Source organism: Tamandua tetradactyla, chromosome 10 (assembly GCF_023851605.1).
Source record: "Tamandua tetradactyla isolate mTamTet1 chromosome 10, mTamTet1.pri, whole genome shotgun sequence".
Lineage (NCBI taxonomy): Eukaryota > Metazoa > Chordata > Mammalia > Pilosa > Myrmecophagidae > Tamandua > Tamandua tetradactyla.
Genome location: NC_135336.1, coordinates 30,778,662 through 30,794,036, shown reverse-complemented (window position 1 = coordinate 30,794,036; position 15,375 = coordinate 30,778,662). Strand labels below are relative to the sequence as shown.

Genomic DNA, 15,375 nt, shown 5'->3' with positions numbered 1-15,375 from the left:
AAAAAGGGTTTGCACAATTTCTAAAATAACTTGATATATTTAGAAGTGTGACTCTGTGTGTGTGTTCTTGTGCAAGTGCAGAAAACCAGAGAGCTTGTGTGAAGGAATTTTAACGATGATGCAATTTTGAGAATCTTCAAATATCAAATGAAATATGTGGCATAGTTCTACATGTAATGTTCAGTTATGTCTGGCTGTGAGCTCCATGTTAGTATAACTGTGTGAGATAGTCAGGATTTGATGTTTTAAAATGTAGGCAATATAGCTGTGTATGTGAAGACATGGTAAGAAGGTTATTTTAAATATATGTTAATGTGTACCAAACACCAGTGAGAAGCAGGACAGTGGGGGAATGCTATCTGTAGATGGGGGCCATGCATCCTCTACATGATGATGATGTAATCTGCAACGTTAAATGTCATTTGGAGGTTTGTCTGCAAGACAACAGGTGGTATTGATGTTAAAAGCCCAAAAGCAGTTACCATGGAAACCAGGTGCAAGTTTAGATCTGTGTGTCCACGCTCTCTGCCACATGCAGAAAAAGTATCTTATAATTAAATGAAATATCTGAAATATGATTCACAGCCATATCTTCTGAGTCTTCAATTACCTGCCAAATATTGTGAGATGAGTAAGTTACAACTTCTCAATCTCAGCTTCCTCGTCTGGAAAAGTGATAGAATTAGAGAACATTTCTAAGATTCTTTATGTCTCTATGATTTCTTAAGTTCCTTTTTCTAAGCATATGTCCACAATACTAACATATCTATTTTTTGGTGTATATAGAGTTTCATAAATATGTAGGTAATGAAAAATAATTTTAAATATTAAGTGTGGTAGTTAGATTCAGTTGTCAACTTGGCCAGGTGAAGGCACCTAGTTCTATTGCTGTGGACTCAAGCCAATGGCATGTGAACCTCATCTGTTGCTAATTACATCTGCAGTCAGCTAGGAGGCATGCCTGCTGCAATGAATGACGTCTGACTTAATTGGCTGGTGCTTAAATGAGAGAGTGCAACATAGCACAGCCTAAGCAACTCGGCATTCTTCATCTCAGCACTCGCAGCTCAGCCCAGGCCTTTGGAGATGTAGAAAGAAGTCACCCTGGGGAAAGTTGTTGAAACCCAGGGACCTGGAGAGAAGGCCAGTGGAGACCATCCTGTGCCTTCCCAAGTAAGAAAGAACCTCAGTGGAAAGTTAGCTGCCTTTCCACTGAAGAACTAACAAAATAAATCCCCTTTTATTAAAAGCCAATCCATTTCTGGTGTGTTGCATCCTGGCAGCTAGCAAAGTAGAACACTAAGATGTACTTATTATAAATAATTTATAAATTATAGAAAAGTGAAAACAAAGCAATTCAAGTTACCCATAGTCCTAAGACTCATAGATAGCAGCTCCCATTATCCATGTTATTCCTTCCAGACTTATTTTTATATACCTAATGCATTTGAGATTGTACTGTTTATAGATATACTATAAATATATCCTCTATGTTCTGTTTTTCTAAAACTTTAACATAACATCATATGCTAATACATTAAAAATGCTTAATAGACATCAGTTTAATCTTATTTCTTCCCTGTTTTGTTGGACTTTTTGGATGTTTGAATTTTTTCATTATTATAAATAACATTATAATGATTGTCTTTGGGAACAAACTCCATCCATTTTTCTGATATATTGCTATAATAGAACAGCTGAGTCAAAGAGTGTGTTCTAGATTACTGTTCTAGTTTGCTAGCTGCCAGAATGCAACACACCAGAGATGGATTGGCTTTTAATAAAAGGGGATTTATTTTGTTAGTTTTCCAGAGGAAAGGCAGCTAACTTTCCACTGAGGTTCTTTCTTACGTGGGAAGGCACAAGGTGATCTCTTCTGGCCTTCTCTCCAGGCCCCTGGGTTCCAACAACTTTCCCTGGGAAAAGTTGACTTCTTTCTGTATCTCCAAGCGCCTAGGCTGAGCTTCGAGTGCTGAGATAAGGAATGCTGAGCTGCTTGGACTGTGCTACATTGAGCTCTCTCATTTAAGCACCAGCCAATTAAGTCAAACAGCACTCATTGCATCAGGCAAGCCTCCTAGCCAGCTGCAGATGTAATCAGCAACAGATGAGATTCACATACTATTGGTTCATGTCTACAGTAACAAAATTAGGTACCTTCACCTGGCCAAATTGACAACTGAATCAAACTACCACAATTACTATGTACTACTTTTAATATATGTATATTGAAATATGGATCAAAACATACATATTTTTGATCAGGAGTTTTTCAAGTTATAGGTGACAGAAAATCAATTAAAACTATTCAAATTGACTTAAATCAAGCAAAGTGGGGAAGGGAAGGTTTTGGTTTATATAACTGAAAACATCAGGATAAGGCCTGACTCTAGGTATGGTTTGAGTCAGGGATTTAAGCAGTGTTAATAGTAATAATAGCTAACGTTTATTGAGCACATTCTATATGCCAAGTGCCTCTATATGATTAAGTGCTTTATATCATTAATTCATTTAACCCTCACAGCATTCTATATATATATTTTTTGTATGCTGTATGATGGGGTCATATTTCATAATTTTTCCATGTAAGCATCCCATTATTGTAGCACCGTTTGTTGAATTTTTATCTGTTTGTTTTGCTGTTTGTTTGTTTTTTGCAAAGTGCAATGGACCAGGAATCAAACCCAGGTCTCCCACATGGCAAGTGAGAATTCTACCACTCAACTACCCTTGTGCCCCCCAGAAAGCACTATTTTGATTCTTATTTTACAGCTCTCTCTCCATCTCTCATCTCAGTCGTCCTCCTTGTAGCTTCATTCCCAGGCAGATTTTCTCTACATGGTGGTCTCAGGCTGCCCCCGGCTCACATCTTCCTGGACCCAAGTCCACAGTATGGAATGTGCCTCTTTTCTGGTTACTCAGGTAAACATTCTAGAATTAACTCTCTTTGGACCTGGCTCCTGGGTTGGCCTTGACCCTATTCGCATCCTTGATCAACTCACCAGGAGAATCTAAAACACTAATTGATGGCCAGATTAGATTAAACTCACCTACCCTTGGAGCTGTCCCAAAGCACCTGGCCTCAGAGTGTGGATGGAGTACTTCGCCCAAAGATAAAAAACAGGGTGAGTGGATAGCAGATGACCAATTCCACTACAGCAGCAAATCCCTCTACAATAAGAACCCAGGAATTTTGTGTTACATTTGGAGAAAGGAACAGTGGCAACAAACTATCTGGAAGAAAAATATCTTCCTGATTCAAGTTTCAGAGGAACAGTGCTTATCACTTTTCACATTTGCAATATGGAAGGCTAGTTTTAGTTTACAATAATTGCTCAAATGCCAAACACACTTCAGATAAATATGTTCATTCTACATGCAAAATCCAAATATATGGAAAAATGAAATTTAAATAAACCTTCAAGGGTTGACTCTTTCCACATTAAAGCCACATCCATAATTTTCCTAAATCTGTATAGTACATCTAAGAAATTATCTAGATAAATGTCACTTTTGCTAACTATATGACAAAACGATAAGTTTTCTTTGATGCTTAGCCAGCATTTTAGTGTGTGCTATAGTTCACAGGCATTCTACAGTTAGAATAATCAGCCATGAAAACAAAGTACCATGTTACATTTACTAAGTATCTATGTTTATTAATCTTGGCATTCTTTGCTATGTAATGGAGGTAAAGCAGGATAGGAAAGAGAGAAGGCCTGTGCTGTGCTGTATATGGATTGCCATGGAAACAGCAGCTGACCAATCAACGGCGAATAGTCACAGCATACAGCTCCTCTATCCCACAGTCTCAGTGTGCCGATGTCCTGATACTGACGTCTTTTTGATTCTGATCCCACTTACAGTGATAATCTTTTGGCATCTAAATCTATGACACACACCTGTTAAGAAAAAATCAGATGTATAATTCTTTGGTGTTAAAATTTTCACTCTCCACATGCATATATAGCCATAGGCAGTTATTTCTTCCCCAAAATGTTACCAAAATTTCTAATACTTTCCTTACCAATCATTTTCCTCAACCGTGCCCCCACACTAACCAACTCACTGTCTCTTTCCTCCCCATTACTATCCCTTAACGCCTTAGTTTATTTTGCCTGAAGCATTTTCCACAATATCAAGAAATATATAAACATTAGCCCATTTTAAACTTTCCAGCTTCAGATTTAATAAAGAAGAACAGCTCAAAAATATATTCAGATGAACTATGCAAAAGTTCAGCCATCAGAAACACGAAAAATCAATTTCATATTTCTCTACTGAATTCAGGAAATAAAAACAGATCGGTTTCTCAGAAAAGCTGAAGAAAAGTAAATGATGAAAAAAGCTAAAGTCTTTGTAGCATAGTCTAAGTTATAAAAAGGAATGAAGTATTTTTTAATACTCTTCCAGTTCTACTGGTTTGCAGATTTCTTTCAGCTGGGGGACCTTAGATCTGCAGAGAAGTTTAAAAAAGTCTCTTGGCTATAAATGAATTCCTCATGAAATAACATGTTCTCTAACATAGCTTCAGTGAGTGGGAAGGGCTGTGTGTTACAATGATAAAGTCAAAATCAAGTCTTCTCATCTTTGTTATTCTTACATAAAAGAATTTGAACTACTGGTTTCCATTGACAGACTGAATACTAAATAATGGCTGCTGACATTTAAACCTATCGCCAGATCACATAGTAAATCTGGAGGGATGATTGAAAATAAGTCTTAGAACCACTCAATGTCCAGTGATTCACTGGTAGAACAATGGGTTGATTTGATAATACAGTAATACTTTCATTATCTGGACACAGTAAAGAACCAAGTATTCTAAAAAGCAGTTCTTTTTGCCTATAAATTGAAGCTTCAAAAAAATTCAATACTCATTTTCTTTACTTTGTTCCAAAACATTGTTCTAAGAGCTTGATATTCACCAATGAACATAGGGTTTCCCAACTTAATTACTAGAATCTTATCTTTCTTTATTTCCTACTGATGAACCCATTTCCTTTTTCCTTTCATTTTTCATCTCAGAGATATTTTTTGAGTCCCTACTACATACGAGGAATTGTGGTGGGCATCCAGTGGAGGGCACAGCATTTTTGCATACCCTTCCATTTTTCTGAGGCTTCAGTCTCTTTTCTTAAACCCTGAATGTCTTCCTCTCTCACGTTAACAGGCTCCTTGTCTTCTCTCTGTGCCTTAAGTATTAGGGTTCTACTTCTACAAATTATTGTTCGTGGTCCTCTCCTCAACCACAGGCTGTTTTTGTTACCTTACCTACTTTTAAGCCTTCAACTACTGTTAATAAACTAGTGAATCTATCTCTATATCTTCTTGCAATAAGTTATTCATTCACTGATGCATTCAATAAATATCTAATGAGCATTTACTATCATCTAAGCACAAAACTAGAAGCAGAGAATTCAAAAAATATGTAAGAAGAGCATGGTTTCTGACTTCAGAGAGATGAAAATCTAATGGAAAGACAGACAGAAACCAAGCAAACAAGTGAGTAAATAAAATAATTATGTGTCATGATGATTTTTATGAAGGAAACAAGGGGATGAAAGTGAGAATACAGAAAACCAACTATTAGATAGGATGGTCAGGGTGGATTCCCTGAAGAAGTGACATTTGGACAGAAACTGAATGATGAAAAGGAACCAGCCTTGCCTGGAATCAGAGGAAGACTATGCTAGAAGTGAATAGCATGAGCTAAGTTCATTAGGTAGAAAATTCTTGCTGACCTATGTGACTGGATGAAAATGAACTGGGAGAAAGTCATGTGGGATTGCAGTAGCTAGATGATGCAGAATTTGGAAACCCTGACAAATTATTTTATTCTAGGTGGATCTGGAAGTCATTGAATTATTTTAAGCAAAAGGTTGGTATGGCCTGATTCACATTTTACTATTACCCTTGGTGCCAAGAAAAATAGATTGCAGGAAGGCACGAATGGACTTAGTGATCAGTTAAGAAGCTACTGACGTTCTAAGGTGAGATGGTGGTAACTGGGCTAGCTGATGGGAGTAGATGTAGATAGAAGTGGGTAGATTATATATAGGACCTCATGCTGGATGTCATGTACAGGGTGAGGAAAATGTAAGACTCAAGAATGATTCATAGCCTTCTATTTGAGCAACTGTTGGACAGTAGTGGCATTTTGAAGTTCAGGCACACAAATCAGATAATCAGATCTACATAGTTGATCACCTACTGAATATGTCCATCAAGATTTTCTCCAAATATTCCAAGCTAAGCACGTGTAAAGTTGAATTAATGATTGATTCCTCTCAATTCACCTCACTCCCCATCTGCTCCATTTTCATTATTCTAGATCTACATTATTCAGAATCTATTTAATGTCTAGACTAGAAAGTTTAATGTCACTTGAGACAATTTTTTTTTCTCACAATGCTTCCCTTACCATAGTATCCTTTAAAGTTTACATCAGATATGTCCTCTAAATACCCTCTGTTCTTTCAACTGCACTGCCACTACTGTAATCGTCGCTTCATGGATTACTACAGAGTACTGTGTCTTTCTTCCAGCCACCAGTCTCTTTTCTCTCTAGTCAGTCCTTTATAGTGCAGTGAGATAGACATGTCTCAAAATAATTCAATTATTTCTGTCTCCTGCCTATAAACCTCTTTTGGTTTCCCAATGCTTATAGTTAGAACATACAAACTCTTAGACTGAGGACCAACTTACTTTATGGCCACACTTTCTGTTTCTGTACTCCACACACTGGGTTTTCTCATTCACACTGAGCCATTTCATTCAGACTCATGCCATTCTCTGAATGCCATCAACCCACTTATAACACCTTTCTTTGTACAGGCTCTGTGATGGTCTTTCTCCTCTTCTTCACCTGATAGGCTCATACATTTTTCAGGGACCTGTTCCAGTGGTTCATTCTTAAGGAACCATTCCTAACTTCTCCAGACAGTGAGTTGATGGGCCTCTACTACAATATCTTTGTTATAATGAACAGTACATTTTTTACTTTCCTTGCTCATTTATCTGTTTATCCTAATGGACCTGCATTTTTTAATGCAAGGTCACAGGACCACTTGCATTAGAATTTCCTGAGATGCTGTAATGGTTTGAAGTGTAGATGCCCCAGAAAAGATCATGTTCAAAAAAAGATCTACTAATCCATTTCTGGAGGAGTAGACCTATTGTAGGTGGGACCTTTGGACTAGATTATTTCAATTGAGATGTGACCCACCTCATTCAACGTGGGTTTTAATCCTCTCACTGGAGTCCTTTATAAGAGGATGAAGGATAGAGAAAGGACACAGAAAAAAGGCCTCAGAAGAGCTAAAAGAGAGAATCATGCAGAAGCTCAGAGAGGAAGCCACTGACACCAGAAATGGGAAGTAATGAAACTCAGAAGAGGGAGACCAGCAGACATGCCATGTGCCTTCCCACATGACAGAGGTGTCCGAGATGCTGGTACCTGTCTTCAGATTCCAGGTATTGTCCTGTTGATGCCTTGATTTGCACATTTTCATGACCTAAGAACCGTAAGTTTGTAAGTTAATAAGTCCTATTGTAAAATCCAACCCATTTCTGGTATATTACATTTCATCAGCTTTAGCAAACCAAAAAAGCTGTTCATTTAAAATGCAAATTTCTGGTCCCTTTCCCATTCTCTTTATATCACATTCTTTCTGGGTAGAGCCTCAGCATCTCCATTTTAGCCAGTTCCGCAAGTGATTGTCTATACTAAATGGTAAGAATCACAACACTAGGCTATAAGCTCCTCAATAGCAAGGCCAAATCTTATTTTTCTCCTTTTAGTACTTAATACATGCTCAACAAATGTTTATTGAATGGTCACTGATTTCAAACTTAATATATTATTTATCTAACATACCATTATTCATTCTACACATAATTGACTCTAATTAGAACTGCACAATTAGCAAGTTTCTAATATTTAGGTTTTTTATTAATACTGTACGAAGTTTTAAAAACTCACATGATATGGCATGCAAGAGAAAAAATTAAGTACTCATTCCTTCACACAAACAAAAAAAGATAAAAAAAATCTTCAATCACCAGTTAGATATAATGTTTTTACTGTTTTCTGTGATGCTAGCTGAGATATGCACAAGCAACAGGAATAGAAATAATTTACTAAAATATTTGTATCAATTACACATGCACAGGGAATTCATAAAGGAAAACCCTCCCCTTGAATATAAACCATAGTCTGAAAAACAAGAAAGAATATGTGAACACAGTTGTAATAGGTTTGTTCAACATGTTGGTGGAAGCTTGTGGAAGTTCTCCTCTGATTATTTCTATCTTCTCAGTGAATTGGAAAGAAAGGCCATCAATTGGGATTGAGGATGGGAAAAGAGATGGTGTAATCAGTTTGAGGAGACTTGAAGGAATAAAATAGCCATCTAGGAGAATTTGAGAGTGAAAATGCAGAGAATTATGGGCGCCTTCCAAACCTGCTAAAGGATACTAGTAGATATTTTGTGTTCTTTTCTCTAGTCATATTGAACAGATAAGAAGTTGATGTAGAGTTGAAATTAACCAGGGAGGAGCAAACATATTGGGAATGTATCTATTCTAATGATGGACTAAGGGATTTAAACTATGTGAGGGGGAAGTATGGACTTGAAAGTGGTGATGGACAATGGAAAAATGACATATCTATTGACAACCAAGGATTGTTATGGTCAAAGTTCTAAAGGCAATGAACTGCAAAGATGAAAGTAGTGGTGATGGTGGTCTTAGAATGAGATTCTTAAAACTGAGAAGACAAGGATCTGAGCTGAGGGAATTCGAAGGGTCATCCATGTGGATATTGAAATTGTCAGAATTAGGACACGTAGCATCAGGAATAATGACAGTAATCCAAATACTGAAATCTCCAAAGAACTAGTTTTGGACATTAAAGTGGGTGAAAGACCACTAATGGCTGCCATTTTTTTTTTTATGTGTGTGCTTGCTTACTTTTCTTGTGTCTAAGTCCGTTTTGAAATTTTTGAGGCAACCAAGACAGTCTTTATTTCTTCTCCGTATCCAGATCCCTTTCTTTCCCCTACCCTGTTTCTCCAGAGACAAAATGTCCGTCTCTGTAGACCCTGATTTTCCCACCTAGTGCTTCTTCTCAGTTTACTCTTTTTTTGTTGTTGTTACCAGTTCTCCCTTCACTCCAGTGCTCTCTTTCCTGTCCTCTACAATTTCTTGCCCTTATCTCAAGATTCACTAATGGGAGAGTGAAGTTATGAAAAATCAAGACCAGAATGAGAGTTAGGGCCAGAGGTAAGGAATCTGAGAAGCAAAGGAGGCTGGCATTGCTAGTTTGCATTATCTACTAAATTCTATCCTATGCAACTATCTACTGAACTCTGTTCAGACACCTTTGTGGCATATTTACATCTTGGACACAACGTAAAGTTGCATGCACAGGACTCAATAGCAAAGTATTACCTGAACAGATACAAAATGCTCTATGATGTCTACAAATGGGTAAAGTAGATTTGATTACACATTCTGAAAATGTACTCAGAGCTTCCAAAATGGATGCCTTTCTGCAGACTAGCAGCATCAATGATGATTATGATGGCGTCTACTGCAGTAACAACAAATGAAAAAATCAGTTCCGTTCACAATTGAATGGAGCACTTAGACTTTTGAGTATATAGTATGACACTGCTTAATAATCAGTAAAATCTGTTATTACCTACTTACTTATGGTTTTCATAGCATGGAGCTTGCCAGTTAATATTTAAAAATATTTAGGGTACAGATGGTGACCGTAATTGGAAAAGATTATTTTAAAAGAAGATATTTAAAAAATAAAAGAAGATATAAAAGTGGTCAAATGATAGCTAATAAATATACTTCTCTGAATGCTAGTTATGGTGGGTTATAGACCTTTGCACCTGAAATAAAATATTTGAAAAACAAGAAATATTTTTAAAATGTTACCTACTCTATAGTATGATTAGAGCTAAATATTATATTCAATTTCTCTTTGGTATCAAGACTTTAACTCAAGTCAGTTAGTTGTATATCCTTTGATATATTTTATCAGCACTAAAACAAATTCAAAAGTGAATATTGAGCAGCTCTTTTGCACATCACTGAAAATTTCTGTTTTCTCATCCAGTAGTCAGAAATCTTCCTTGCCATTGGTAATCTGAATAATTTCTCCTGGCATTAACATTACTGACCCTTTGTCATCTACCCACATTTTGTGTTAACGCCATTATTTGGTCTTTAGGTATCAACCTCTCTGGGCTTCACCTTAGTTTACGGGTATAATCTCATCAGCCCTTAGACTACACAAATTTAAATGTGACCAATACTTATGTAGTGGGTCTGGTTGATAGTATATTGGTGGTGGTGTTTCAATAGTTAGAATAATTCTCATCTTGGCGTAAAAAGATTTCTCATCCCAGGACTTTTTTCTCTAGAGGCTGGAAAATAAGGATCTTTAACCTCATTTTATGAGAGACATTTTCTAGTGTTCAGGGGTAGGGTTCCATTTAAATGTATAAGCCCCCTTTTTATAGGTTTTGCAGCATCCTTGCTACTGAAAATGTGTTTTAAAAATCACCTGGGCAGCATCTAAGATCTAGTTAGGTTTGTTCCACCTACACTTATTGAATCAACCCCTACCCCTGATCTTCTGAAACGGAATTTACTTTTTAACAAGATTCCTAGGTGATTTATATGCACTTAGAATTTGAAATCTTGGGCCTTTTGTATTACTCTGATAGATATGGAAAAAATGAAAGACAAATGCAGGCAAACTATGCGATAAACATTTATGCCATCCATTTGTTTATTTAACATGTATTTACTGGGTATCTTCCTTGGGCCAGTCAGTGTTCTAGGAGCTAAGGAGAAAATGATAAATAATTCAGACTATGCCACTACGTATTGGGGTTTCAGCTTGGTAGATACTTTGCTATAGACCCAACACTGTAGCAGGCAATATGGGACTGCAGGAGAAGTGTATTTCATTTTGCCAAATCTTTATGAGCAGTTAGTACGTGCACAAGCGCTGTAGGAGCTACAAGGATCCTATAAAGGTGTTGGTCCTGCCCTCGAGGACCTTATTGTGGCAAACATGCTCCCTGCTCTCACAATCCAATTAAGCCAACAAGATTTACATACACAAAACGACTTGGAATGATACAAATATAATAAATTGTGTGATGCTAATTATGAATGTTTTGTATTTAAAAAAAGAAAAGAATGGTGCTTGATGGGATTAGGTCTCAGGAGAAGACATAGGATAGCTGTTAGAAAATGCATGGGATATTAAGATAGATTTCATGCAGGAAGCTTTTCTAAATGGACAGTTTAGACATTTTTCTTTAAATGATAAAGTAGATTTGGGAAACTGGGAGACATTGATTTTCTTTATAATATGTGTCATTAGATACATTAAAAAAATACACTGAGTTACCTGTACCCTGATTGTAGAGTTTTAAAAATCAGCTCGAAGAAATACAACAGGACCAAAAGTCTTCTCTTTTACAAAGGCTCTGGAAAAGCCTGACCCATATCTTTAGGTATAAGAAAAGGATTAGCTCAGTGGAAAGGCAGAAGTTTAGGGGTAAATGGATACATGGTTTTGCTCCCCAACATGATCATGGCTGTCATTTCCCTTAATGATAAAGAAACAAATGATTTCTCTCAGCCTGCTTCAGCAAGCACATGATGGGCCTCACATAGTGCCCCTGACCCCTCTGGGCTAGTCTCAACTAATTTCTCACATCCAGCATCACTGCCTATCAGGGAGGGAGGACAGGACCTACAGTAAGTCCTGAATTTTCCAAGATAAATTCTGTTTTCAGATATTCCACTAGTGTGAAGAGGTGGGGAATAAACTGGGATTTGAAATCAGATGAATGTGAATTCTAAAATCATAAGACAATTCACCTATCCTCTCTTAGGCTTGATTTTCTCATTTGTAAAATGAAATAATACTTACTTTATAGGAATTGTTGTGAAAATTGTGGATAAAGTATGTAAGGTGCAGCACAGTAATATCAAGTATACACCTAAATAAAAGGTAGATTATATAATCAGATATTTGCTACATATAATATATGTTCCATATGTGTGTGCACTTCCCTTAACTACCTATAAAGGGCATAATTTTCCATTCAGTTGTACTCAGTGTCCATTGAAGCATATACTCACTTTCTAACACTCTTTGCTTTGTCTCTGTTTCATTCTGTACAAACAAATCTTTCATGGAACTCAAATCTGTCATGGAATGGTTATGCATGCCAATTAATCTCTTTTCTCCTCTCTGTACCCATTATTATTCTGCACCCCCCCCAAAAAAAGAAACTGAGGTATAAACATAATTCAAACAGCTCGATTCTTTCTAGAGTTCTCTCTTTCATGGAGACAGGAGAGTGAAATGATATTTATAGCAGGTGCTCAATAAAATGATTGAAAGATTATATAATAAAACCATCTTCATTTACTAATTTATATGAAAAATGTGAATTGGGTTCCTTCTGTGTGCCCATCCATTTAATAAGCAATGGGATGACAGAAAAAAATTAATACTTTTGAAAGCTCACATGCCAATTAAGTAACAATCGCAACATAATAAGTTATGAGGGATATAAAATTAATTCTAGCTGCTTTAACAAAAAATACATAAAGGTTAAAATATGATAAACATTTCCCCTTCATGTAAAATTTAAAATAGGGGATCTGAACAGTGGGTTGGTCCTTTCCTCTATGCTGTACCATCTCCCAGGCTTTAGTTGTTACTGGGAAAGAGGAAACTAGAGAGTGGGGAGGGTGCGTACACACACGTATCACTTCTGCGCACATTCTAGTGCCTGTACTCAAACGGCCACACTTGACTGCAAGGGAAACTGAAAACATTTCTCACCCTGCTCTCATACAAATACTCATAAATACATTTAAAATCTGACTGGTGTAGACTAACAGCTCTGTGCTCAGGAAGAGGAGAAAATAGATGTGGCGACCAAGTAACCAATCTCTGATAAAAGTAGTAAAGTCCACACTGCTGTTGGGCCATGAATTTCTGGAGGCGTCTAAAGCTTTTGAAGTCCTTTCCTGGAGAAGAGAAAGATGTCATCAGGCTAATCTCATGTAATCAAAGTATATTAACACCTACATCCTGCCAAGCACTGTGCTGGGCGTTAATCAGAAACCCCTGCTGCCTTCAGGGGATTTGAAGTCTAGGATCTCGGACCAGCAACCTTAGCCTAACCCGAGAGCTTACAGGGACCCAGAACTACCGAATCAGAACCTGATGGTTCAGGTAGGAGTGAAAGGTAGAAGCCCTGGTCTAATGAAAGGGTACTTCCATCAGAGAACGTCGTTCTGAAGTCCAGCAACTTGAAAGCACCTGAAATTCCACAAGGAGCAACGCATGAGGGCAGGAGGGTGGTAGGTAAGGACAGGGGCAGTGGGAGAGAAAGGGGCTGTTTGGAAACTCAGGAGAGATCACTGAGGAAAGGTCAGTGGGGCTTTCTGGGCAGGGCATTCAGAGCAATCAGCTTCCACCCTGACAGACCCACCCATGTACTCACAGATATGTATCTTATACATCTCTACACTCTTCCACCCAACCGTGTATGTATCTCCAAACCTCACGTTATAGTTAAACCTTTATATGTTTGAAAGTTACAAGCACCAATGAAACAAATAGGGAGAATTAAATACATCGTTTTGGAGGGGGAAAGAGGGCCTGTCATGTAAATCAGTGGCTCACAGGTTCTACCCTGTGAATCATGTACCTGAATTTGGTATCAAAAACACAAGTGTGGGACCAAGTTTCATGCTTTCTAATATATGCATGTGTATAGAATTTTTCACCCTGCTCTCATACAAATACTCATAAATACATTTAAAATCTGACTGCTGTAAAATAACATTTGGACCAAACTTACTTAGGCTAGGGATTAGGACTTTGAGCCTTACAGACTGTTATACCTTTTAACTATTTCTCTTCCCCTAGCCTCTCTCTCATGTGCTCCCATTTCTCCCCTTTGCCTTTCTTCTCTCCAGGAAAATGCTCTTGATATTTTGACATCTGGAATATATGCCTTGGTAAATATAATGACTGGAAGAACTGTTATCTAAACAGACAGCATAACCTGTTGTAAGAGGAGATGGTTTAGAATTTATAATTAGAATCCTATTTCTAGAACTATTGAAATTCCTTTCAGGGGTGTCTTGACTGCCTTGAAATTGAATGTCATTGAGGATTTTTTTTTTTTTTTTTGCCCTCTTGTTTCCTTGGCAACAGGTTGGTGATGCAGCATTTGAAATCCTCTGTCTCCCTGGAGATGCTGGTGTGGGCAGGTCACAAACCGCTGGTAACAATGCAATAGAAACTGAGTTTGACCAATCTTTTCACTCCAGTCCTTCCATACGCATTATACAAAGAGACTAATCTCAGAGAAGAACGTCTACAATATAATTATTGGCATGATTATCAGTAAGAGAAGTCTTTATCTTTCTTTTCAAAATAGTTTACATTTGCACATAAAACTTAACCCTGAGTCTTGAAATGTATCAGGTAATTGTATGCATCATTTCAGTGTGAGAGTAACACAGTGACAAAGAAATGGTTCTGTGCTACCATTAAAAGTCTGAGAGAAGCGGACACGAGATCAAGGGTCAGGACTCTCCTCTGGATTTATGTCAGGCATATGGTCTTCCTTAGGCAGCCCCAGCCAAGAGCCACTCTCCATCCTTTAAATGTTCTGAAACAAATCATGCCTGTTTCTCTTCAGAGAAAACGTGAAGGGATTGTAAATGGATATCACCTGTCAGTGTTCTTCTCTGGTAGACAAGGAAAAGAGGGCAGCTAGATAAAGAAGATCAGCTGGGATGGAAGAACCACTTAGGGAAAACATAGAAGATGGCTGGAGAGACGGGCAGACGTGGCTATTGGAGCTACAGATGGACAAGACAGCTGGGATACAGACGAATCTGCTACCAAGAAGGCGTAGCTTAGGCACTCAGGGACAGATGAACAAAGGCTGTATGTAAACATAATAAACAGAGGGAGAGCTGGAGGAATATGAAGAATAAAAAGAAGGACAACCCTGGTATTCTCTTGTGGATATGATTAGTGGTTAAGTGCACTGCTTTGGAGTCAGGTAGCCTGGTTTGGAATCACTACTCTAGTTTTTAACAGTTGGATGATCTTGAAGGAGGTAAGCAGGTTATCCAGGCATCAGTGTTGTTCCTGTCTGCAAAATAATTATAACAATGCTATTTTTAGTATTAAATTAGATACACGTGTAAAGCTTTCAACAATGTTCTGGCACATAAAGGAATCCTGCCTTTTATTATTTTTTATGACTGTCAAGGTACTTGACTAATCAAGCCGAA

The 15,375-nt window shown here is 37.5% G+C and overlaps 1 protein-coding gene across 1 annotated transcript in view; it reads left to right on the top strand.

Moving 5' to 3' along the window:
• Window positions 1–15,375, top strand: part of LOC143647615 (uncharacterized) — a 70,602-nt gene extending 55,227 nt beyond the window's left edge. Inside the window, exons 3-4 of the mRNA XM_077117468.1 lie at window positions 2,773–2,922; window positions 14,282–15,375. Of these exons, the coding sequence (XP_076973583.1) occupies window positions 2,773–2,922; window positions 14,282–14,366 (235 nt within the window). The 3' untranslated portion in view covers window positions 14,367–15,375. The remainder of the gene's footprint in view (window positions 1–2,772; window positions 2,923–14,281) is intronic.